Source organism: Plecotus auritus (genome assembly GCF_963455305.1).
Source record: "Plecotus auritus genome assembly, chromosome: 1".
NCBI classification, from domain to species: domain Eukaryota; kingdom Metazoa; phylum Chordata; class Mammalia; order Chiroptera; family Vespertilionidae; genus Plecotus; species Plecotus auritus.
This window is the reverse complement of record NC_137770.1, coordinates 128,237,976-128,263,140: the sequence shown is the minus strand read 5'-3', so window position 1 is coordinate 128,263,140 and position 25,165 is coordinate 128,237,976. Positions and strand designations below refer to the sequence as shown.

At 41.8% G+C, this 25,165-nt stretch overlaps 1 protein-coding gene across 3 annotated transcripts in view; it reads right to left on the bottom strand.

The window, feature by feature from the left end:
* Positions 1-24,854, bottom strand: part of MDGA2 (MAM domain containing glycosylphosphatidylinositol anchor 2) — a 1,034,824-nt gene extending 1,009,970 nt beyond the window's left edge. For 2 of the 3 annotated variants that reach the window (XM_080666137.1, XM_080666138.1), the window contains exon 1: positions 23,406-24,854. In XM_080666137.1, coding sequence (XP_080522263.1) covers positions 23,406-23,682 — 277 coding nt within the window. In that variant the 5' untranslated portion in view covers positions 23,683-24,854. The remainder of the gene's footprint in view (positions 1-23,405) is intronic. The other variant, XM_080666139.1, reaches the window with a different exon arrangement.
* Between the last annotated feature and the right edge of the window lie 311 nt (positions 24,855-25,165).

Sequence of the window (25,165 nt, the reverse complement as noted above, 5' to 3'; positions counted from 1 at the left end):
CAACCAATTGAGCCACCTGGCCAGGGTAGATCTGAAAAAAAATTTTTAAATGTACCTCCAGGCCCTGGTCAGTGTGGATCAGTAGTTAGAGTGTCCTCCCATGCACCAAAGGGTCATGGGTTTGATTCCAGGTGAGGACACATACACAGGTTGTGGGTTCCATCCCTGTCGGATTGCTTGGGCAACTGATCAATGTTTCTCTTTCTCTTTCTCTTTCCTCTATCTTTAGAATCAATGAAAAAAACATATCTTTAGAAGAGGACTTAAAAAGAAAAAAAATGCTGGTTTGGTTCAGTTGGTAGTGTTCTGCAGGCGGACTGAAGGGTACCGGGTTGGATTCCTATCAAAGGCACGTACCTGGGTTGCAGGCTCAATCGGGGGCCTTGGTCAGGGGTTCAGCAAGAGGCAACCAATCGATGTCTCTCACATTAGTTTCTGTATTTCTCCCTCCCTTCCACTCTCTCTAAAAAAAAAAAAAAAAAAAAAAGAAAAAATGTCCTCAGGTGAGAATTAACCAAAACAAACAAACAAACACACACCCATCCCCAGTGTGATTATTGAAGGAGCATATGAAGTATTTGTTGAATGAACGGGAAGGGAAGGGACTTCGCTTTCTAACTGTTTTAGCAACTCTGCAAGCCAGAGGGTTTATTTTTTATTTTATTTTTTTTTTCAGATACTTAATTTTCAAATCTCTTTTTTTTGTTTTGTCTTATTGTTTAAAGTATTACATATATTAGTACATATATCTCCTTTTTTTCCCCCATTGACCTCCCCCAGCCTCCCCTACCCCGTTGCATGCCCTCATCCCACCCACCCCAGTGTCTTGTGTCCATTGGTGTGCTTATATGCATGCATACAAGTCCTTTGGTTGATCTATTTCCCTCCCTCCCCAACACTCCCCAGCCTTCCCGCTGTAATTTCACAGTCTGTTCAGTGCTTTACTGCCTCTGTATCTATCTTTTTATTCATCAGGCAAACACCAACAACAAAGTAATTTTTATTGATGGATTATTTCAGAGAGAGGAAGGGAGCGAGAGAAACACCAGTGTGTTGTTCCACTTATTATGTGCTCTTTGGTTGCTTCTTGTCTGTGCCCTGACCAGGGATCCAACCTGCAACCTTGCTGTATCAGGAGGAGGTTCTAACCCACTGCACTTTGGGCTGCTTGTCAGGGACCCTCAACAAAACCCTCTGGTGTGCCCTGGTCCCTGCTGTGGGTCAGAACTCCTCTGCCACAGCAAAGGTTTGGGTTCCATTCTGTCAGGGCACCTACTTAGGTTTTGGATTTGATCCCCAGTCGGGGCTGACTGCTGCTCAGGAAGTGACAGAGGACCGTTGAGGTCTGTGTGCTCTAGTCATTCGGTGGGGAGCTGGGGTTCCATTGCCGACATGGCCGACTCTGATCCCCACTACCCCTGGTCCTCCATCGAGGGCGACTTCAACTATGGCAGCTGCGTGGCCTCTGCCAGCATACACATCTGCATGGGTAGGTCAACCTTTCCATGGCTTGCCCAGCCTGGCTGCTGTGCAATCGCCCGGGGAGACAGATTTCTGGGTTCCCAGGGAGAGCACCCTCCGCACCGGACTCCCAGGGAGAGCGGGATCCCGGAGGGAAAGCACTTTGCTCCACCTCCCCTTGAGGCTCCCGGGCCGGAGCGCCCATCCTGCACAGGGCTCAGAGGGCAGAGCCACCCCAGGGAGGCCTCCTAGCTGGGTGCTGAGAAAACTGAATCCCTTCCTCCTTGAACCCTGTTGTCTTTCATGTAGAAAGGGACAGATGAAAGCCTTAGCAGCCTTACCGGGGCAGGCTGTGCACACAACCTGCTGCTTGGTCATTACTGTGATGGCGTCCTGGACAATTTGCATATTCCTCTATCATTAGATAGATAGGCATAGTCCATGGACACGGACAATAGTATAATGAAGAAAAGGGGGGATGTGTAGGGGTTGGGAGGATGAGAGTAAAGGGGGGAAGGGAGATATCTGTAATACTATCAACAATAAAAAGTATATTTAAAAAGTTATGCAGGATTGATGTATGGATGTATGTATGGAGGGATACGGTCAGTGGTCGGCAAACTGCGGCTCGTGAGCCACATGCGGCTTGTGAGTCGCGGTTTGCCGCTCTGTTGACTAATGAGTTTGCTGACCACTGGAGTAGGTGAAGAGCTTTGTCAGAGAGGAAGTGGGGAAACTAGTTAAGCAACTATGGCAACTATAGAGACAAAATATAAAAATGGCATGGACCAGGTAGTGGCAGCAGTACACTTGAGACATGCTTTTCAGGACTGGTCCACAATAAACGTGATAGACAGGTTATATGGGCATAAAAGAGAAAGCTGGGTCAAATATGACTTCCAGGTGGATGATATGAACAGTTGTGACCCTTAAAGAGAAGGGGAAGGCAAGGAGAAAGGTTTAGGCAATGATCAAGTCCAGCTTTTGACATATTAATTTTGATACCTTTGAGCAATCTAAGGGGAAACATGAAAGAGACAGTTATATATATTATTTTGGAGCTCAGAACAAAGATCTGATTAGAAGCACAAGTTTGAAAGTCATCAGACAGAGATGGTACTTAAACTGCCTAAGGCCAGAGTAAGCAAAAAAAAAAAAAAAAAAAAAAAGAGGGACAAGGACAGAACCTGAGAATCTCTACTATCTGGTGATTAAGGAGAAAACGGAGAACTAGCAAAAGATACAGAGAAGTGTTATCTATGAAACAGATTTCTTTGTTATTTTCCTTTACAATAAGGTACTATTGGAACATCTCAATTTCTTTTGGAACAAGGAAGATCATAAACTGAAAACTTAAATATGGCCAATATTCTTCTCATATATTATTCCTGAGAACAAAAGTTCTATATAAACATAATAAATTTTTCACAGAAAACCTGAACTTTAATAATAGATTTATAAAAACTAATAAAAAATATCAGATGACACATAAATGTTCTTAAATTTTACATGAACAAGATGAACTCCAATGGTGGAAAACTCACAAAGTAATTTTGCTTCATCTGCAAATATTAATTTATTCAATATTTGAAATATTTATATATTTAAAAAATAATTATAATTTTATTCATGTGTAATAAACTTATTAAATGACATTAAAATTTTTTAAGATTATATAATTATTTCTTGGGGGAAAATAAGTCCTGTAAAACATCAGCAAACTAGGCTAATGAAGGATGGGTTAGAAAATAGTACCTTATATACACCTGAAACTATTACAAAATAATATTGAATGTAAACTGCAATTTTTAAAAAAAGGGAAGAAAATAGTACCATATAATTCTTTAGTGATTTTTAAAACTGCAAATATCTTTCCAGTACTCTCTCCACACACACATTTCTCCAGTAATTGATCACTGATAGTAGAAAGATAGCACCTTTAATTTTTTTTCAAAAAAGGAAAAATGAATAAGGACTATAACTCAGACTCAGAAATCAGGATCTCCAAATCCCCGAAAATATGGCATGTGTGGCAAAAAAATCTTACCATACCACACGGAGTAATTGGAAGTCTGAGCCAGATTTAGCGTGAAGGAGGTACTGCCTCACAAATCATCTTCTCCCCATTTTCTTTCAATAACCAATTCATGGAGCCACTGGTGGGTATGAGCCATATCCTGGCAGATCTTCAATATCTAGCAAGAATCTTAGATGGACAAAAACAAACAAACAAGCAAAACCTTTCACCTTTAGGAGATCGAAATTGCCACAGTTAAGTTCCTTTAGAATAAAAAAAATCATTTTCTATAGAACATGAGTAATACAATAAATACAAACAAGACAGTAGCAACATATTTCCAAGGAGAATAGACTTTATTTATCTAAGAATACTCTGGAGGCAACAGTTCTTTGCTTAGATTTGCTGAGATGAGTACCTGATATTGCTTGAGCTTCACATAATTTTATCTGCCTTCCCCAGATGAACTGAAATGATATACCAGAGGAAGCTGTATGCAATGCCTCACGTGCTTGAGAGCTTGGGTTAAATAATGATTACAAGTAGTATAGAATTAGATGATTATTGCTGGGGACTACCCATACATTAGAGAAAGACAATGGAAGGCTGACATCAATTTATTACTGTAGTTGGCAGAATATTAACCTCCTCCCACAGATGCCCACATCCTAGTCCTCAGAAACTGTGAATATATTAGGTTGCATGGCAAAGAGGAACTAAGTTTGCAGATGTAACTAAGGTTGTTAATTAGCTGACCTTAAAGAAGAGAATATCCTGGGTTATCAGGATGGGTCCACTGTATTCATAAGGTCCTTGACAGTGGAAGAGGGCAGCAGTAGAGGAGAGTCAGAGGGAGATGTGAGTGCAGAAGGCACAGAGGAATGCAACCTTGCTTGCCTTGGAGATGAAAAAAATGGGCCATGAGCCAATATATGTGGGGAGTCTCTAGTAGCTAAGAACAAGGAAATGGATTCTCCCTTAGAGCCTGGAGAAATTAACACAGCCCTGCTGACCCCTGATTGTAGCCTAGTGAGATCCATGTCAAGCTTCCGAACTACAGTGCTGTAAGAGAATGTTTTAATGTATCTTTATTGTTGAAAGTATTACAGATGTCCCCTTTTCTTAACATTGACTCCCATCTACCCCACACCTACCTCTCCAGCCTTCACCCCACTATTGTCTCTGTCCATGGGCTACACATATATGCATTTAAATTATTTGGTTAGCCCTGACTGGTTTGGCTCAGTGGATAGAGCCTCAGCCTGAGGACTGAAGGGTCCCAGGTTCGATTCCGGTCGAGCATGTACCATAGTTGTGGGCACATCCCCAATAGGGGGTGTGCAGGAGGCAGCTGATCGATGTTTCTCTCTCATCAATGTTTCTAACTCTCTATCCCCCTTCCTTCCTCTCTAAAAAAAAAAAAAAAAATCAATAAAATATATTTTTTAAAAATTATTTGGTTAATCTCTCCCCACCCACCCCACAACCCCTACCTGCCTTCTGAAATTCCTCAGTCTGTTCCATGCTTCTATGTCTCTGGATCTATTTTGTTTACAAATTTATTTTAGATTCCACATATGAGTGAGATCATGTGATATTTGTCTTTCTCTGACTGGCTTATTTCGCTTAGCATAATACTCTCCAGGACCCTCCAGGCTGTTTCAAATGGTAAGAGAACCCATATAACTTAACAAAAGGAAGACAAACAATCAAATTAAAAAATGGGCAAAGGCCCAGCAGGCTTGGCTTAGTGGTTGAGCATCAACCTATGAATTAGGAGGACATGGTTTGATTCCCAGTCAGGGGACATGCCCATGTTGAGGGCTGGATCCCCAGTGTGGGGTATGCAGGAGGCAGCCAACCAATGATTCTCTCTCATCATTGATGTTTCTATCTCTCCCCCCCTCTCCTTCTTCTCTGAAATCAATAAAAATATATTTGTATAGGCAAAGGACCTAAATAGACACTTCTCCAAAGCAGACATACAGAAGGCCAAGAAACAAAAGAAAAAGTGCTCAAAGTCACTAATCATCAGAGAGATGCAAATCAAAATGACAATGAGGTATCTATCACCACACACCTATCAGTATGGCTATCATCAACAAATCAACAAACAACAAGTGTTGGTTAGAATGTGGAGAAAGGGGAACCCTCGTGCACTGCTGGTGGGAAAGTAGACTGGTGCAGCCACTGTGGAAACAGTATGAAATTTCCCTATAAAATTAAAACTGGAACTGCCATTTGGCCCAGTGATCCCACTTCTATAGGATAATTTTTACTGCTTTAAACCACTGCTTGTGGTAATTCGTTACAATAGCAATAAAAACTAATACAATTACCAAATTTAAGATGAAGTGTGAAACCCAGAAAGCCTTCTTGTCAGTAACTTAAAACAATTTAATCTCCTAGAAAACAGAAGGTAAAAACATCCTGAGGGTCAGGTCCAGAGCTTAATTACAAGGTTAGGAGTTCTGGGGACAATTGAATTTATCCTAAAAGTTTGCTACATAAAAGTAAGGGGCCCAACTGGGAAAATGTGGAGCTCTGGAGATTTGGGAAATGAACATCGGGTCACTCAACAATGTTGATCATCAGGTTCCCCTGGACTCTATAGACCTACAGAAGTGACACATGATCCATTAGAGATTAGTGCTTCCTGCTTCTTCCTTGCTTGAGGACAATTCAGATGACAATTCTTTGCAAGAGGACAAGAGGCCCACTCAGGATTTGCCACCATATTCTTTCTTGCCTAGGAGACCAATAACTAGGTATAAGTCATAACTGCTAAGCCTGACAAGAGAGGAAAGGCACAATGGCCCATAGGACGTAACTAACATTGCCAGCAGGGTCAGTACAGTAGCTTTGGGACTGAGTCTAAGGATGCTGGGTCAATAGGGAATGAGACATAAAGTTAGGTAACTGAGAGTTCATTGAAACAGAGACCTCTGCATGGCAAGATATCACTTTTCTCCCTTAAAATCTACCCCTAAACCCCTTACTGATAGCCAATCCAATAATCAGGGTTACGTTAATGATCCAGACATGGAGGTGTTAAAATTACCAAGAAAGAAAAAAAAAAAAAAAAAAAAAAAAAGACACTACTCTCTGAAGGAAGTGGATTTAGCCAATGATCCCTAGCAAGAGTTGGAAGAGCATGTAGGGGAATAGATTCCAAGGGTGCTGGATTAGGATGGCCAAGGATAAAAAGTTGCATAAGGGAGGGGTTTTTTATATGGGTGCACCCTTTGTGATAAAGGAGTTATTATCATCCTGGTTGGACCCCAGGAAAGATGCAAGAGTACTGCTAGGACCAACTTGCAAACTTGGCATGCCTATAACACCCCTTACTAGGTGATACAGAACTGCCAGAAATGTTGTAGCATGTAGTAGAAAAGGGTAAAAAGACAAGCTGTGTTTTATTCCTAGTAAAGAGGGAGAAGGGCAGATTTGTGATTTGTATTCATTTTCTTTCATGGACACCTGTATTAGTTGGCTAGAGCTGCCATAAAATTCCACAGACTGGGCAGCTTAAACAACCAAAATTTATTTTCTCACACTTATGGAAGCTGGAAGTCCATGATCAAGGTGCTGGAGGACTGGTTTCTCCAAAGGCCTCTCTCCTTGGCCTGCAATAGCCACTTTCTTGCTGTGTCATCACTTTTGTGGGCATGTTCTCCTAGTGTCTCTTCCTCTTCTCATAAGGGCATCAACCCTATTGGGTTAGAGTCCCACCCCGATAACCTCATGTAACTTTACCTCCTTAAAGGCCTATCTTACAATACAGTTACATTGGGGGGTCAGGGTCACAACATACGAATTTTGGGGACACAATTTAGTCCATAACGCCTTGAAACCAAATATATGATCGGTCAAATGTATACATACAGTGTAAGGTAATGAGGGATTTTAAAATTTTACCAAAACAACTGGTTACTTGGAGGAGGAAAAGACAGGGTGTAAATACTGCCTCATTACCTCTGGGCTCTCTGGAAAATAGTGCTCACCAGACTACCTGGCGTCTCAGAAGGTCCACCCCAGCTTCTCAGTAGCCCAGCCTCAGTGTGGAACTCTGTCACAACTGAATCGCAGATCAACTTCTCCCTCTGCTCAATCCAGGCTCCCTTCCTCCTATCCAGGGATAATTATTCTCAAGAGCACTCCCTAGCAAATCATGCCTCTGTCTCAATTTCCTAAAGCCAACCTCTGACATGCAGATACTTCATCCTGCCTTGATCCAGCCTAATTCCCACGATGTGACCCAACTGTCTGCCTGTAGTAACAATAAATCTATTCCAGCTGGTTCTGCATAGTTCTAATCCAATGCTATGACCAGGCTAACTCACCTGCTCCTCCCCAAGCAACTGCAAATACAATCCTCCAGAGCAGAGCATGTTGAAATGTGCATTACTGATGTTTATTTATTTGCTTTATCAATAACTTCCATCTGTAAAAATGCTGAGTCTTTCATTAATAACAAGAAAACTCTGTAATGTCATAATAATTATTAGGAAGATGACAGCAATATACCATGAGTGAGAAGCAGTCAATAATTAAGCCACCAGAAAATATCCTTAGAGCTATTTTTGAATAGTCTTTAAAAATATGCAATTTAACTTTTGTCACAACTAAAGATATTTAAATGGTATTTTCATATTCATAAGATATTACACCCTTTATTTTGATTAAGGATCTCTATTCCAGCTTTTTTAGTCATTCCATTGAATTATTATTGTTAATACTAGAGGTCTGGTGCATGAATTCATGCATGGGTGAGGTCCCTGGGGGTGGCCTGCAGGGTGGCCTGGCCCTGCTCGCTCACCTGCTCCACCATCCCGCTGCCATCCTGCTGTCATCAGAGCCCATCGGGGCTGGCAGCACCTCCACTGCCACCCGCTGCCAGTGCCCACCATGCTCCGTGCTGCCTCCTGGTTGTCCGTGCACGTCTTAGCGAGCAGTCCAACTCCCAGTCCAACTCCCAGTTGAAGGGATAATTTGCATATTAGGCTTTTATTATATAGGATTATACAATATTCAGTTAAATGATAAACCATAAGATACATATGCACAAAAATCTTAAGTATATAATTATAATTATTCCTCGATTATTAAAACATCCAACTTCATCCAAAATAAGAGTATGCATCTAAGGTATCATAAAATACAAAAATTGAAAGTGGAGAAAAACAAAACCCAGGTTTACTATATTCTGTAATTACTTATAGCTTTCAATGTATGAGGTAGCAAAAACATAAAATCTATGATTAAACACTTTTAAACTTTGATTTCACTCATCTTTTCCTATTTCCTTTACAAAACCTTGCAATTTGAAATTCTAAAATTGAAAAATATATTATGACCCACTTCACTTGACAATATTATCACAATTTTCAGTGTGCAACACTCATATCCCATTAGTTTCAAGTAACTGGCTCGGGTATGAAGATGTCCCTGTTTAGAGAAAAATTGACAAATCAGATGTTTCTCCATGTTCTTAGAATAAAAAGCATGACTTTAAAATACAATAACAACACAGTTATACTAAAAAATTAATGAATTCTCAATTTTGAAATGTGAATGTGTAATGAATTTCAGGGCACTGATTTTTCAGCCAGGCGAAATCAGGAGTTAAATTTCAAAAGGCTAGATTGCCTCTGACACTTGGGGGGTGGGGAAGGAGGGAAAACATCAGCTGCTTAGAAATGCAGGGCATTACAGCTGAAAATAATACCTTTCCTGTTCTCTCTTGAAATGGTTTCCTATCGAAGCAGTTTCTGCATCAATCACACAGTAGCCAGAATGGTACAGGCTTATACTTTATAATACAGTAACTGCATTCAAAAAGCATAGGAAAAATGACTTTTATAGTAGACAATGCTGTAGCTAAAAGTTTAAAACAAATCATTAAACTACACTAATTTGTAAGCTTTGCATTTTGAGGAACTCACTGACAGCTAACAGCAGAGCTTGCAATCAACTGTCCTCTTAAGCACAACAAGATTTTCAAGAAAAGAAACCCGCAGAAATAGTCTCCTCAATTAACTCTGTGCGAGAAATGCCCAAGCAATGCCCGGAGGGAACCAAAGGCAAAAATCAGACCAAATATGACATTTAACTATCAATCTTACCAAGGCCAGTGATTGTTAATCAGCCTGGGGGAAATCAGTAGTACACATGATAGTGGTGATTTTTTATAAGCACAGCCTACTATTTTAGATGGAGGAATATAACTACTTTGCAGAATATCTAGAAGAGCCATGTCTTCATTTTTTACAGGTCACTAATTATGAACAAGCTTAAAATATCCTATCAGTCCAAAAATAAATTATACTAGAGAGAGCCCTCGGTATGGGCATTTCAATTAAAACAACAATAACAACGAATTATAAACTATAACTTTTTTCCTAAGAAAGAAAATCCTATGTAATAAAAGCCTAAAATTTTTACTAAAACTTATCACCCAATTTGCATTTCAAGTATACACTGTTTAAGATAAGTTTCATCAATGCACAACGTGAGCTAGTTAACTTGCATGTTTTAATCACATTATAATTGTATAATTATAATTAATAATACAAATAGGAATGTATACAAATATTTTTACATACATTTCACATTTGATTCCAAATTCAGCCACCAGTAACTATATGGTAGTTATTTAAACTTCATGAGTTTCAGATTTCTCATCTACCTCATTGAAAGATTAGACTATGGTATAATGTATTTAAAACTCCTGTTATACCCTAACCAGTTTGGCTCAGTGGATAGAGCATCAGCCCATGGATTAAAGGATCCCAGATTTGATTCTATCAAGGGCATGTACCTAGGCTCAATCCCAGTCCTGGTTGGGCACATTCAGGAGGCAAACAATTGATGTTTCTCTCTCACATCAATGTTTCTCTCTCACTCTCTCCCTTCTTTCCATTCTCTCTAAAAATCAGTGGGGAAAATCGCACTCATATGTGGAATCTAAGTAAAAAAATAAAATGATGAACCGAGTGAATCCAGAGTCATGGAAGCATGGAACAGAGTGCAGAAACTCAGAGGAAAGGCGGGGGAGGGTGGGTGGGTGGGAGGTGATCAACCAAAGACCTTGTATGCATATATGCATAATCCATGAACACAGACAATGGGGTGGTGAAAGCCTGGGGCAGGGGATGGGGGGGGGGGGGCGAGGGGGGCTGGAAAGGGCCAATGGGGTTACAAAGGGACATATGTAATACTTTCAACAACAAAGAATTATTAAAATTAATTAAATAAATAAAAATCAATGGGAATATATCCTTGAGTGAAGATTAACAAAAATAAATAAATAAAACTCCTAATACAAGGTGTGACATATAGTAAGCACATGATATACAGCAATTATTTTATGAAAAAATACTATACCTTTGTTTATTTTTCAGTAATTAAAAAGGTAGATGATCCAAGTTACTTAAATTTGGTTTGTGGATATATTTTATTATCCACCCTTGAATATAGGTATTTTTGATGCACTGAAAGCTCATTTTTACAAAGGAGAAAAGACCTAACTAATAGAGTAGGAGGGAGGAGGGATGGTCTTTGGAATATACCAGTGTATATTCCGGGCTTCAAGTGTCCACAGCACTGTAGTTCCGGTAAAATAAACTGCACAGGTATCACTATTATGCAGCTAGAAACATTTCTCTTCTTTCAACTAAGAAAATAATAGAAGAAAACAGAAGTAACGTGAGTTTCTAAAGGTAATGTTAACTGGTAAATATGAGCATGAAGGGATCACAAGAGATATTTAAAAACAAAAGGAATGTTAGGTGAGAGATCACATGTCCTGCTGTCAACACTAAATCAGTCAGATTTAAGGGAAGGGGAAAGCCATCCAATTCCTGGAGCTTACCCTAAAGTTCAACTACTACCCGTAAGATCCACTCTATGAATATACATACACAAATGCTGACTTGCATATAGAGAATACGTATGTGCTTTAAAAAATATACTTATTCATATATATTGACTCTATTTAAGCATGTGTGTATATGCATGTTTGTGTATATATAACTAGAGGCCCAGTGCATGAATTCATACACCAGTGGGGTCCCTCGGCCTAGCCCAGCCATGGGCAAACTACGGCCCGTGGGCCGGATTCGGCCCGTTCGGCTGTTCTATACGGCCTGCAGAGCCGAAAGAGCGGAGGGTTCTCTTGCTCTCCCCTCTGCTCTTTTACTTTGAATTTATATTAGTTCACACAAACACTCCATCCATGCTTTTGTTCCGGCCCTCCAGTCCAGTTTAAGAACCCATTGTAGCCCTCGAGTCAAAAAGTTTGCCCACCCCTGGCCTAGCCTGTAGGACTAGGCTGAAACCAGCTCTCCGACATCCCCCAAAAGGTCCTCGATTGCCAGGCCGAGGGACCCCCACCAGTGCACAATCAGGGACCGGGAGGGACACGGGAGGTTGGCCAGCCAGGGAGGGACCACAGGAGGGCTCCAGGGCATGTCCAGCTCATCTTGCTTAGTCCCGATCGGCCAGATCCCAGCAGCAAGCTAACCTACCAGTCGGAGCGTCTGCCCCCTGGTGGTCAGTGCACGTCATAGTGACTGGTCGATCAGTCAACTGTTAGCCCCCTGGTGGTCAGTACATGTCATAGCGAGCGGTTGAGCAGCCTTAGCATATCATTAGCTTTGATTGGTTGAACAGACGACCGAACAACTGGACACTTAGCATATTAGGCTTTTATTATATAGGATTGCCTAAGGCTTTTACTATATAGGATGGCTCTTCCATAAGTTACATAAAAACATCATCTATCTGAAGACTAGGGTTTAGAAGATTCCCATTTTTTTTTTTCTTTCAGTTTTGTGATTGATTTCTAGTTTCATACCATTGTGGTCGGAAAATATGCTTGATATGGTTTCCATCTTCTTAAATTTACTGCGACCTATTTTGTGTCCTAACATGGTCTATTCTAGAAAATGTTCTATGTGCACTTGAAAAGAATGTATATTATGCTACTTTGAGGGAAATGATCTGAAGATATCAATTAAATACATCTGGTCTAATGTGTCTTTTTAAAATATATGTATTTTTTATTGATTTCAGAGAGGGAGGGAGAGGGAGGGACTGAGGAAGGGAGGGAAAGAAGGAGGGAGAGAGGGAGAGAGAGAGAGAGAAACATCAATGATGAGAGAGAATCATTGATCGGATACCTCCTGCACACCCCCCACTGGGGATGGAATACGAAACCTGGGCATGTGCCCTGACCTCCTAGTTTATAGGTCTACCTCAACCACTGAGCCATGTAAAAACAAAAACAAAAACACACATTTAAATTGTTCATTTTTTAACATAATTGACAACTCGTTTGTTGATCCCTTAACTCTCTAAGCTTAGTTATACAAAACCCTTTATTCTTAACCACTTCTCCACTTTCTTCCTTAATCCTTCTATTAATAAGGAGGTCACGGTTCAATTACAGGTCAGGGCACATGCCCGGGTAGTGGGCTTGATCCCCAGTAGGGGGGCATGCAGGAGGCAGCCGATCAATGATTCTCATCATTGATGTTTCCCTCCCTATCCGTTCCTCTCTAAAATCAATAAAAATATATTTATTAAAATGTAAGTGAATAATAGGACAAGGGGAGAATTACACTAATGGTATAGAATAAACCATGAAAAACAAGGAACAAGTTCAGAATCAGGATAAATATTTTTAAAAATTCAGAATCTTGATAATAACTTCACCAATTCTGAGATACTGAGGTAAGACTGATAACTCCAAAACCACATGTCAGTTAAGTCCTTTCCCAGTTTACTGTGTGTATATGCTCAAGGAGACTTGCTTAGCAAAGTCAGTATTATAAAAGTATTCTTACAAATGTATCTCTAAGTTATTTCATTTGGATGGATATTTTACGTGCTGCTATTTTTCAATTAGTCTCAAAATGACAGCGTATTGAGACTACTCTTGCTCCTTGATACAAAAATAAGATGTATACATATATTTGAATACACACATATGTAAATATTCTAATGACCATTCAGTTTAGTGAACCCTAATATTCTTTCGGAGCTCTTAAATGAGGGTGTTCCAGCTCCCCACCACTATCCCCATCATTAAGGAGCAAACGGAGAAACTCCAGGATGATGTGGATTGAGAGGAGGCTAGCCTGAGAACAAGAACAGTTACATGTGCATACAAGATGCAGTATCAAATAACATTTTCATGCACATATTAATATTACAAATACTGTTAAAAAATACACCACTGGAGTTATTTTCTGCTAGACTGACAAACTGGAATATTTGTTCCAGAAAAAAAAAAAAAGACTTGCTTTCTTTTACTTTCTAGCCCCTTACTCTGTTCTAAGACTTAATGCCAGTTTTATTATAACCTACAATTGCTAGAGCATCTGCAATGCTAAAAAAAGAAAAAAGAAAAAAAAAACCTAGACATTTTTAAGAAGATAAAAGAAACGCTCCATGAACTCTCCCTGTACTCCAGGTATAAAAATGCAACCATACTTTTTCGTTCTTGATGTTACTTATATTTCCTCTATGTAACAGCCCACTTTCCTAAGAGTTTATTAGATGTAGATATTAAAGGGGAGAGAGGTTAACATTTCTGCCTGTGGTCACAGCAGAACAAGAAGAAAACCCCAACTTTCCCAATAGTTTTCAACCATATCATGCTGCCTTGAACAAGAATAAAAAAACATTAATAAAAGCACAGCCCTAAGTGGATGGCTCAGTTGGTTGAAGTGTCAGCCCATACCCCGAAGGATGCAAGTTGGATTCCTGGTCAGGGCACATATCCAGTTTGTGGTTTGATCCTCAGTCTGAGAGCCTACAAGAAGCAACTGATCAATGTTTCTCACATCAATGTTTCTCTCTTTCTCCCTTCCTCTCTCTCTCAAGTCAATAAAATAAACATATCCTCGGGTGAGGATTAAAAATGATAACATTGAAACAATGAAAGCACGTAACTCTCTTTTCACAGAGCAGTTCCTTCATCTCACTATTTGTACATTTGCAAAAAGCAACATGATGTTTTAAGTTATTCTAGACCCATAGCCCACTGCTTTGAAGTCATAGGGACTCTAAAAAGGCTTTGAAAGTATCTGACTTAAACTCCAAAAGCAGCTGCTATGAAAGTTCAAAGTTTCCCAAGTTTGCCAAGAATCGGGGAGGGCTCAGTAATCCCTAGGAACGTTACAGACAACAGTCTTATCTTCTGGTGAGCAGGTCAGTTGGCTTCAAATTGAACACACACAAACCCAGAACTTTGGTGGACATAAATATCTGGGCAAGTTCCAGATATCACACCATGAAATCTATTTTTCAGACTTACAGACTTTTTGGGGGGTTTGCATAGGTTAAAGGACATATCTGATACACCTTTCTTGTTACAGTAAACTTTGGAGAAACTGCTAAGACTGTTAAACACACATTCCAGCATTATTGTTCTTTCTGTGGCACCATTCCCATAGTTGGGATCCATTTGGTAGGCAGCAATATCCTTTCCTCCTTCTTTACCTATGTTATGCCAATACTCTCTCAAGGCTCAACCCGTGATGTACCAGTTTTTTTCAAGTTTCCTCCAACCATGACACCAAATATAATTGTTCTCTTTTGTCTAGGAACAAACATTTGTAGGTTTCTCAGAGCCTTATTTTCTTTGTTTTTACATTTGGCTTTATCTCCTCAATTAACTTGTAAAACTCTTGAGTTCATAGCCTTACTACACAGCTATCATAGGTGTTATCCATAACAGTTACACATTAATATGTTGACTGAAGTTACCAGAATTCAACCTAACTGCCCAGAATCTGTGTAGTATTCTCCTGGCCATAATTCCTGAAAAGTAGCATACCTTTTACAGATCTTTTTATCTGTCTCAGGATATTATAAGAGCTTCTTCTTCTTTAGTAGGAAGTCTACCTGAGGTGAGGCAGGGACCCAATTCTCAGCTCCACTTAGAAATAACAGAGAGAATGCCACGAAGCTTATTCTGTGACTATCTCTCCTAATGTAGCTAAGCTACACAATTAATTAGCAGGAAGGATTAGCTGGTCCACAGGGATCACATGCTCTACTTAAGAGAGTTCCCATATCCCCTCAACTTTCCTTTCCAAGAGACCAGAAAAATCTCCCTGAAGATGTCCTTCAGTCAAACAGCATTTTTCTTTCTTCCTCAGTTTGGGCACATGAGAAAAGTTCTAATTACTTCAGAAAAATAATTTTCAGTTTTGCCATTATTTAAAGGGCAGATACATATCTCCAGTAGCATTTTCAGGCTAGCGTCTTATTTCTAACTCACCTCTATGAGCTATCAGCTGCCTTCTGTGCTGTCCTTAAGGACTCTGGGAGGCCTAGCTATGAACCAACCTGTCTCTTTCAGACAGTCATGTATCCCTTTCCACAGAATCACTCAATTATTTTAATTCCTCCCATTCTCATTATAACAAAATAAGTAATGAAATATGCTACTTGCAACTATAGTAGCATGTCACATACTTGAACCCATCTGTCAACCACAAAACAGTCCTTAGTGTAGTTTTGACTACGAATGGCAATAAACTGTCTCCTTATTTTATAAGAGGTTGTAGAGGTAGCGCGCGCGTGCACTCACACACACACACACACACACACACACACACACAAAGAGTAAGTTATATTATAAAGTCTAATACCATTGCTCCTACCAAAATATCTTTAACTGATAAGTTTATAGTAAATGTCCAATAGATAAAAATTGTTCCTAATATTTAAATCCTCTTCTATGATTGTAAATTCCTGTAAACTGTATGATTTGGATTATAAAATCTAAATCATCTTTAAAGTGTTATTAAAACTAAGATTAGAAATGTCACAATATCTTGGAAAAGTAGTAAGAAACCAAAGAGCTTAACTGGGATCAATACAAGGTAGTATAGTTAAGAAAGAAAGTAAAATCGTACTGGTATAAAATAGAAAGTAACTTAGTACATACCCCAATAATGCAGCATGAAGGAATTTAGTAAGTTGGTAAAAACATATCCACCCAATGAAAGTGCCTAGACTCTGGGAAAAGGTGTGAAATTTCTTTCTGTAAAGAAATCTCACAAACAGGATAGGACCACCATCTGACTGGCATAATATAAAACCATTATGTCTTAAATTAGTGGGATGATTTACTGACACTTTAAAGTCTCTTCTCATTTAAACTTCATGATTTTACAGGGCCAAACTTTTATTAATTTGATTTGGAAATAAAAATAGGATACAGTTTTCTATGAATGAAATCATTTATTCCAGTGGTTCTCAACCTTTCTAATGCTGCGACCCTTTAATACAGTTCCTCATGTTGTGGTGACCCCCAACCATAAAATTATTTTCGTTGCTACTTCATAACTGTAATTTTGCTACTGTTAATGAATTGTAATGTAAATATATGTGTTTTCTGATAGTCTTAGGCTCTACAGCAGCGGTTCTCAACCTGTGGGTCGTGACCCTCAGGTTGAGAACCGCTAGCAGGGTCGCCTAAGCTCATCGGAAAACACATATATTTACATTACGATTCATTAACAGTAGCAAAATTACAGTTATGAAGTCGCAACGAAAATAATTTTATGGTTGGGGGTCACCACAACATGAGGAACTGTATTAAAGGGTCGCGGCATTAGAAAGGTTGAGAACCACTGATTATTCAGTCTGCTGTAAGTAATATATTTACATTGACAGTCATTGAAGCAAAGAAATGAAATTTCATTTTGTAGGACTCCAGTTAATAGCAATTACAATGAAGCTAAAAATGTTCACCTATTCATACTTAAAATACATTAAATAGAACACTTTGCTTGTCATTCCAAAATAGCCAAAAAGAAGAGTTAGGTCCTCCTCAGTTTAACTGGGAACTGACAACATATTCCTCTAGTTTACTGCAGCTGCGAAGAGCACCAACTCTACAGCTCAGCTCCAGGACTAGGCAGCTATGTCTATCTAGCTGTTTGCCTTTGAGGGTTGAAAGGATGCAAAGCCCAACTCTTTCAAGACTCTTCTCAGAGCATGAGGACCAGGGCAGACAACGTGAGTAATGAATCACCTCTATAGCTGGAAAGCAAACTAAGACAGTTCCTAACACTGTCTTAATCACATAAAATGACCCCATAACGTTCATGCTGTTAGTCACATGCCCATGAGCCCTATCCCAATCACATTAAAATAGTAAGTTTTAAAAGACTACAGATCACTTTTTTTTTTTTCAGAAAAATTTGCACATACCCTGCTTCCTCAAAAGGTTTGAGGAAGCCTTTTGAGGAAGCAGGGTATGTGACTCACCTTATAAAATAAACACTAAAATAATTTGCCCTGGCCAGTGTGGTTCTGTTGGTTGAATGTCATACTATGCACTAAAAGGTCGCCAATTCAATTCCTAGTAAGGGCATATACCTGGTTGTGGGTTTGATCTCTGGTGGAGAGTTCGATTCCCAGTCAAAGTTTGATCCCTGCCCCTGGTCTGGGCGCCTGTGGGAGGCAACCAATGGATGTGTCTCTCTCACATCATGTTTCTCCCTCCCTCACTTCCACTTTCTCTGTAAATCAATGGAAAAAAATACATACTTGGGAGAGGATTAACAAAAATAAAATAAATAAAAAATATAATAAAATACCTAATAGCTTTCCCCATGTAAGACATACAGGACATGAGCAAGTAATAATGTATAAAATAATCTTCCCATTTGGCATGTGAATTCTCAGTCATATGACCAGCAAGGACAAACCTGAATGGATAAAAAGAATCCCAAGATACAAAGGACTGCCCACTGTTCCTTGTGATGGTGGCTAAGGCAGCAATGATGTAAGAGTTTGTGTGTCTGTATGTGTATGGTGAGGGGGGAGGGAGCTTGTACATGCAGGGACAGCTGGATGAGGAGTGGGAAGAGAGAAGATTACAACTGATTGTATTTGATAAAGATTCAGATCAATTTTTTTTCAGCAACATTTATTAAAGCCATCTCCTCCTCTCCTTCCACAGGCTGACACCCTAAATATGTGTTCAATCACAAGCAATATCTGACCACAGGTCTCTCCAAACTCAAACTGGGCAAAAATCACAACTCAGTGCACTTGGGATACCTTTGCTGTGAGGATGGCAACATCCTGAGTGATGTAATATTCAACTGACCTTCCAGAGTATTCTTATCTTTTTAGGTCAATCTGTCCATCTACATTCAATCAACTGACAGTCTGAAATATCTTTCCGATACTTCCTTTTTCCAACTTATCTCTGGTTCTCAATTCCACTAAGCCTTTTCTAACCAGCTACTGTCTGGGTGCCAGTTGTATGATATTGATATAACTTGAACTGAGTGAATATAGCTTGCTAATTTGTCATACACAAGTGTTTGATAAATTTATTTATTGCTTCCAGTGCATCCTGCAAGTTATTTAGGGAGAGTGCATTAACTATTTCAAGACACCACATCATAGGTTGATTTGGCTCCCATAAAAACTATTAAGGTATTTGTTCTGGCCGGGTGGCTCAGTTGGTTGGAGCATCATCCCATACACCAAAAGGTAGAGGGTTTGATTCCCAGTCAGCACACATACCTACATTGTGGGTCCAATGCCTGGTCGGGGAACAAACAGAAGGCAACCAATCGATGTTTCTTTCTTTCTCTTTCTCTCTCTTCTCTCTCTCTTTCTCTCTCCCGCCACTCTTCCTTTCTCTCTAAAATCAATAAATATATCCTCTAGTGAGGATTTTTTTTTAATTAAAATTATTCAGACATTAACTGTATTTTTTTTTTTCATTTGCAGTCAGGATTTGTCCTGTGTTAATACAGTTATAATGTTTTTATTAGCCTCCTTGGAAACTAAGGTTATGATGGCCCAAATGTAAAAATACAGTTTGTTGCAATGGGGCAATTTTTCCTGTTTTAACAAGACAACTGAGAAGTTTACAGGAGATATGAATCTCAATATTGTCATTATCAACAGTATCTCTAAAAAACACAGTTAAACGGCCCAAACAATCTACTATCGCAGAATGACTTACAAATAAAATTCCCCAAACTAGGAAAATGCTTTGGATCACTCAGCTCCCGGTATTTACATAAGTATACACATTATCTGGAGTTTGCTAGTACATTGTGATCCTTGATGCTATGTTTAATCAGTTACCCAAAACCTTATGGGATGGGAGTGCAACAAAATTAATAATGCCACAAAAGGATACCAGTTGATGTTCAACTACTGACTTTTGATTTTCAGTGATGCTTAATTGAGTAAAAATAAATTTAAGAAAAAATTTTAAAATTCCAAGAGTATTTTGAGGAAAAAGTGTGAATACAAATAACTTCTTAAAACTCAATAACAATATTGATTTTAAAACTTCACAAATATAGATATTTCCAAATGTATATTATCCATCAAAATAGGTGACATAGTTGTCTAAAGTATACATTTTTTATTTTTTGATGCTGCTCTATTATGAATAATTTTTTTCATGGTCATTCTTTCAGAAGTGTTTTCAAATAATTTATATTACTGTAATACCATTTTTGATATGAAATATGTAAGGGACATACAGGGAAATTTTCATTTTTAAAATATTTTAATGACCTTAGAATTACTGATGGAGGGTAGACAGGCAGATATAAATGAAAGGATAATCTTCCTTACTCAATTCCCACACATACACAAATCTCAGTAATTATGGAGCTAGTTTCCTGAGCAATATCCCTAAATGGCGATTAGTTCCTAGATATATAGCAGAAACTTTTACACTTAAGTACTGCACATGGGGGCCAAGCTGATTGAGCACAACAGGAAGGAGATTATAGTAACTCAAAACAACATAATCCACACATTAAAACAAATTTTCTCAATTACAAAAAGAAATCTGAATTTCATACTCAGTTTTCCAGCCAAGAAGTAGAAGAGTGAAGGGGTTGACTAGCTACTTCAAAAAAGAAAGGTTACAATGACATATGTCTAAATCATGTAAATAATATTAGGCTGCAATGAAGTGATTTCCTGAGTTACCTATAACACAATTTTTAGTTCCTCTTGAACCTAGCTAAGAAAATAGTATTTATAAAGAATACTAATTTGTGTGCAGTATGAATGGTTTTACATCTGGAAATATAGGCAAATAAAGGGATACAGACTTCTATGCTAGCAAAGTTCCCATTTGTCTTTGAAGTCTCTATTTATAATTGCCCCACTTTAATATATATATACATATATATATACATATATATATATATAAAATTTCCAATTCTCTTCATGTAAAATGTTCAAAACACACTTCATAATCTTACACTAACTCTTATGTCTATCTCTTTTACAACTTATCAATGTTTTATAACTAAATAAAAATAAAGTGTTCTTTTCCCCATAAATCCTTCTACAAATAAAAATGAAACTACTTTAGGCTAAGAAAGGTCATGATTTACAAAGTCAAAGCAATGAAATTTGAAGTGTACACTTGTGGTTCTCAGATTTCAGCAGGCATCAGAATCATGACCTGAGTAAAAAACACAGATTGCCGGGTCAACCCTCTGCATTTCTGATTTAGAAAGTCCAGGACACTGAGATTTCCCAGGTGAGGATGATGCTGAAGTTTAGGGGTTTCCACTTTGAGAACCTAATTTCTGTGTTATGTAAGACATATTTGAAAAGTTATAATAAGTATATTTTTTCGCCCACCTCATAGCTGTGACATTTATAACCAGGGATGCTGATTACTTTTCACACAAAGCTGACTCTATTCTTAGCTAGTTACTAATAACCACATCAATATTAAAATAAAACAAACCAAAAAACACCACCGCATCCATCACAAGGACCAGTTCAACAGCAGAACTACCTCCTTCCTTATTGTTAAGCAACATGGGCATAAGATTTCTCTAATGCAATTTTCTTATTGTCTCCATTCCTATATCTTACCCTTTTCCACTACCCAACATGAGACTTTCCAGGACAAATAATATGAATTACAAAGAGTAACAGGAAATTGGAACTATGCCTTTCTAATCCAGACAGTTCCAGCCATACTACTCGCCCCCCATCCCACCCCCTGCCGACCCCAATCTTTCTCACTTACTATTCCCTACACACACACACACACACACACACACACACACACACACACACAATTAAAAAATAAAAACTCCTTTTGTTGGGATGATCTGAACCAATGAAAGAGAAATAAAGACTTGGACATGCTATAAAAGGAATTCAAACTCTCCCACACTAAGGACAGCTTCCTGAGAAGGCTCTAACTCCAGCATCCCTCCATCCCTAGAATCCTGGACACTCTCAGCTGCTCCAGACACCAGAGTGTGGCTGAAGGCAAAAGAGCACCAAATGAACTGCTGCTCTGCTTGAGGCCACACCTCCTACCATAAGCCAAGAGGTAAGATGTGCCTGTAGTCTCAGCATCTCTCTCATACATACACACACACCACCACCATCATAATCACCATCAAGCAAGCTCTCTTCCATTTGGGAAAGAGGGAGTGGGAAGAGAGGGGAAATTAAGAGGCTTAGAGTTGGGGTGGGTGGTTCCCGGCCACCTCCCAGCACTGCTCAGCCATGGGCAGTACACAATGAAGATGGTAAAGGTCTGATCTCCCTCATACTTTCCCAAACACCTACCCATGGCACACTCAGTGGTTTCTCAGAGAGTTTGAGGACCCATCATCCCCTTGTACCCATACCCACTCCACAGTCCTCAGTCAGGTCTAGGATCTGCAGGGAAAGGTCTGACATTTCCACAAACACATGCCCTTTGCTGGGGGCAGCCAGTGACCTAGCACTGCAGTGCTAGAATCCAAACCCCAGAGTGAGACAGTGGGCACTGGGCTGGATTTCCAGCACACAACCTCTGGATATTGGCTGAAGGGGAACTGTGGGTGAGATTTGACCTGCTGTCCCTCAGGGGCTGTTCTCCCAACCTCCTCTCCTGAAACCTGGAGATCACAAAAGTTATTTTTCCTTTGTGACACTGCCTGCTTGTCCCAGAAGATGACCACTTCAGCCAGAGCGAGAGGCTGTGTGTGAGTGTATCTTTCTGTCCTGAAAGCCAAGGGTGCCAACTGCTGACAGGCATAGGAACCTGGATTTGCTCTTGAGGACTTAAAAACCTCCCCATTAACAAGCTCGCCCTTCTCCCCAGTCCTTATCCGCCCAATCCTGGGTTTTTCAGAGAACTGAGACTGTGTTCTAGTTGCAGTGAACTGGTGTCCTGCCCCGGAGCCCAGACGCGCGGACTTGGCAGTCTGTTCATTCATGCATTTGCTCATCCATTCACACAAACATGTCCCTTAATTGTGTCTGGCACCTAGAATCTTGCCTGCTATTTCCTCCTCCCTAAATCAGTACTCCAGGCAATGGCTGGTGCATAATGCAACTCAACTGTCACCCCACTTCCTAAACTGGAAAATCAAGTCTTATAGGCATATTCTCAATCTCTCTTCTCTCTCCCCCGCCACCCCCCCCCCTCTCTCTCTCTCTCTCTCTCTCACACACACACACACACACACACACACACACACACACGTGGGGAGGAAAAGGGGAGCTCACTGGGGTCACATTCGAAGCCTCCATTTGGGGGAAATCGCGGCACTGCCTAGGCGGCAAACGAGGTCAAATCTTTATTAAATCAAAGACTGCTAGAGCTCGGGTCCCCAGCAGGGATAAATCAAGCGCACAGCCCCTGGTTCACAGGAGTGCGATGCTGCCGGCTCCACTCAACTCGAAACAGGAGCCGAGGTGCTGTGGCCGCGGCTCGCAGCCCAATCCGCAGCGCGCTCGCTACCTCCTCATCGCTCCCAATAACGTGATGAAGTGTAAATCAAATGCCACGCCGGGAGGGGCCCCGGAACGCGCGAGTCGTGCATTTTCGCTCACCAGCCTATCTTGCCTAAGAATCACAAGGTCACGATAACGTCGCGATTTCACTCACCGTACACTCCTTGGCCAGAGATCCCCTCCAGGAGGACTGTCAGCAGCCACACGAGACCGTACACTAAATCCATCTTCACGTGAACATGAACATATCCAGCCCAGGGGGGAAGCAGCGGGACCTTCCGGAGGCCGGCGGCCAGGCGAGTGCGCTCCTTTCGCTCCCGGGCTGCGCCGACGTGCCTGCGAACCAGTCGCCCAAGGCAGCGCTGTCCGTCTGTCCTTCCCCGGCGGCGGCCGTGAGCGGAGCGCAGCAGCCCCACACACCCCACACTCATGCACGCACAAACACAGAAACACACACTCCCACAACACAATAACCTGACACACACTCACATGCACGCCTCGCTCACACGGGGCGCCTGGGAAAATCGCAGAAGCTGGGGAGGAGCGGGGGGCGTGAAGGGAAGGGGAGCCGGGAGGCGAAATGTTCTTCAGGGGAGCGGGCTCAGTCTCCGCAGCGGCGGCGGCGCGCTGGGCGGGCGCGGGCTAGGGGCCGGGTGCGGAGCGCTGCGAGCCTGGCGCGGGCAGCCAAGGAACAGGAAGTGGCTTCTGACTCGGGGCACCGAGCAGAGGGTTCCTCGCCTGGGTTCGTCTTTACAAAGTAACTCGCGAAGGTCCCCGGAGGAGCATCAAGCAGCGGCAGCGGCCCGCCCGCCCGCAGTCCGGAGCCCCCAGCCCTGCTGTCTTGCCTTCCCCCATTCCATCAGTTGCCATTGCAACGCCAATCCGCTTACTCGATTCAGGCTCGCATCGCTGAGCTGGGAGAGGAGGAAGAGGAGGAGGAGGAGGGCGAGGCGGAGTGGGACTAGGGGGACAGAGGTGGGGAAGAAGGGAAAGGAGGAGGGAGAGGAAGAGATGGACCGACAGAAGCAGAGTGTGCGTCTGGAGCTCTCTTGGGCACCAGCCTCAGCCGCCGCCGCCGCCGCCGCCGCCGCCACCACCAATCTCCAAAATAGCCTTCAGTACCCCGCCCGCGAAGAGGGGCCTCCGCCGGCAGCGCCAATTCCGGGAGCCGCTAGCAGAGTCCAGCCACCGCCACTTGCGAGAGGGAGAAGCAAACACGTCCACGCGTGCTCACCCGCACCGCGCGCGTCCTCTCCGCTTCCGCGCCGCCCCCGCCAGGTGGAGGGGTGGGGGCGGTCGGGACCCGCGGGAGTTTAGAGGAGGAAGCCACAGAAGGGGTTCCCCGCCTGGGCTAACGTAGTGCTGGCGTCCGGAGGTGAACGCGGGAGCGGCGCCCAGGAGGACACCCTGCTTCGCGGCCTCTGCTCGGGCCCCAGCTGCGGCAGAGGCTCCCGGGCCGGGCGGCGGAGCGCCCTGGGCTCGACGCCGGCTGGAATCCCTGGGTGGACGCGGTGCTGAGCGCCTCGGAGGCGAAAAGGAGGAGGAGGGTGAAGCCGAGAGCCGGCGGACGGGCTGCCGAGCGCCGGAGGGGAAGGCTGTGTGTGGTCACGTTGTGCGCTACGTGCTGAGAGCGCGAGCTGCTCGCCGCAGCCGGGCGACGTCAAAGCCCGGGCGCGCGGCTCGGTCGCTGTCCCCGCGGCTCTGCTCCCCCTTCGCTCTGCCTCCCGGTGTCAGCCGGGCGCTCATCTGTGTGGACAGCGCCGAGAGGCTTCGCGAGCCGGCGGCGTCCGGCCTCCAGCCGTCCCCGCCAGGCCCTCCCCCGACTCTCCGCGAGCTTCGCGGCGGCGGACGCCCGAGCTGGTTTCTGACACGGCTATTGGCGTTTGCCCGCGGTGGGCCAGCGACCACCCCAGT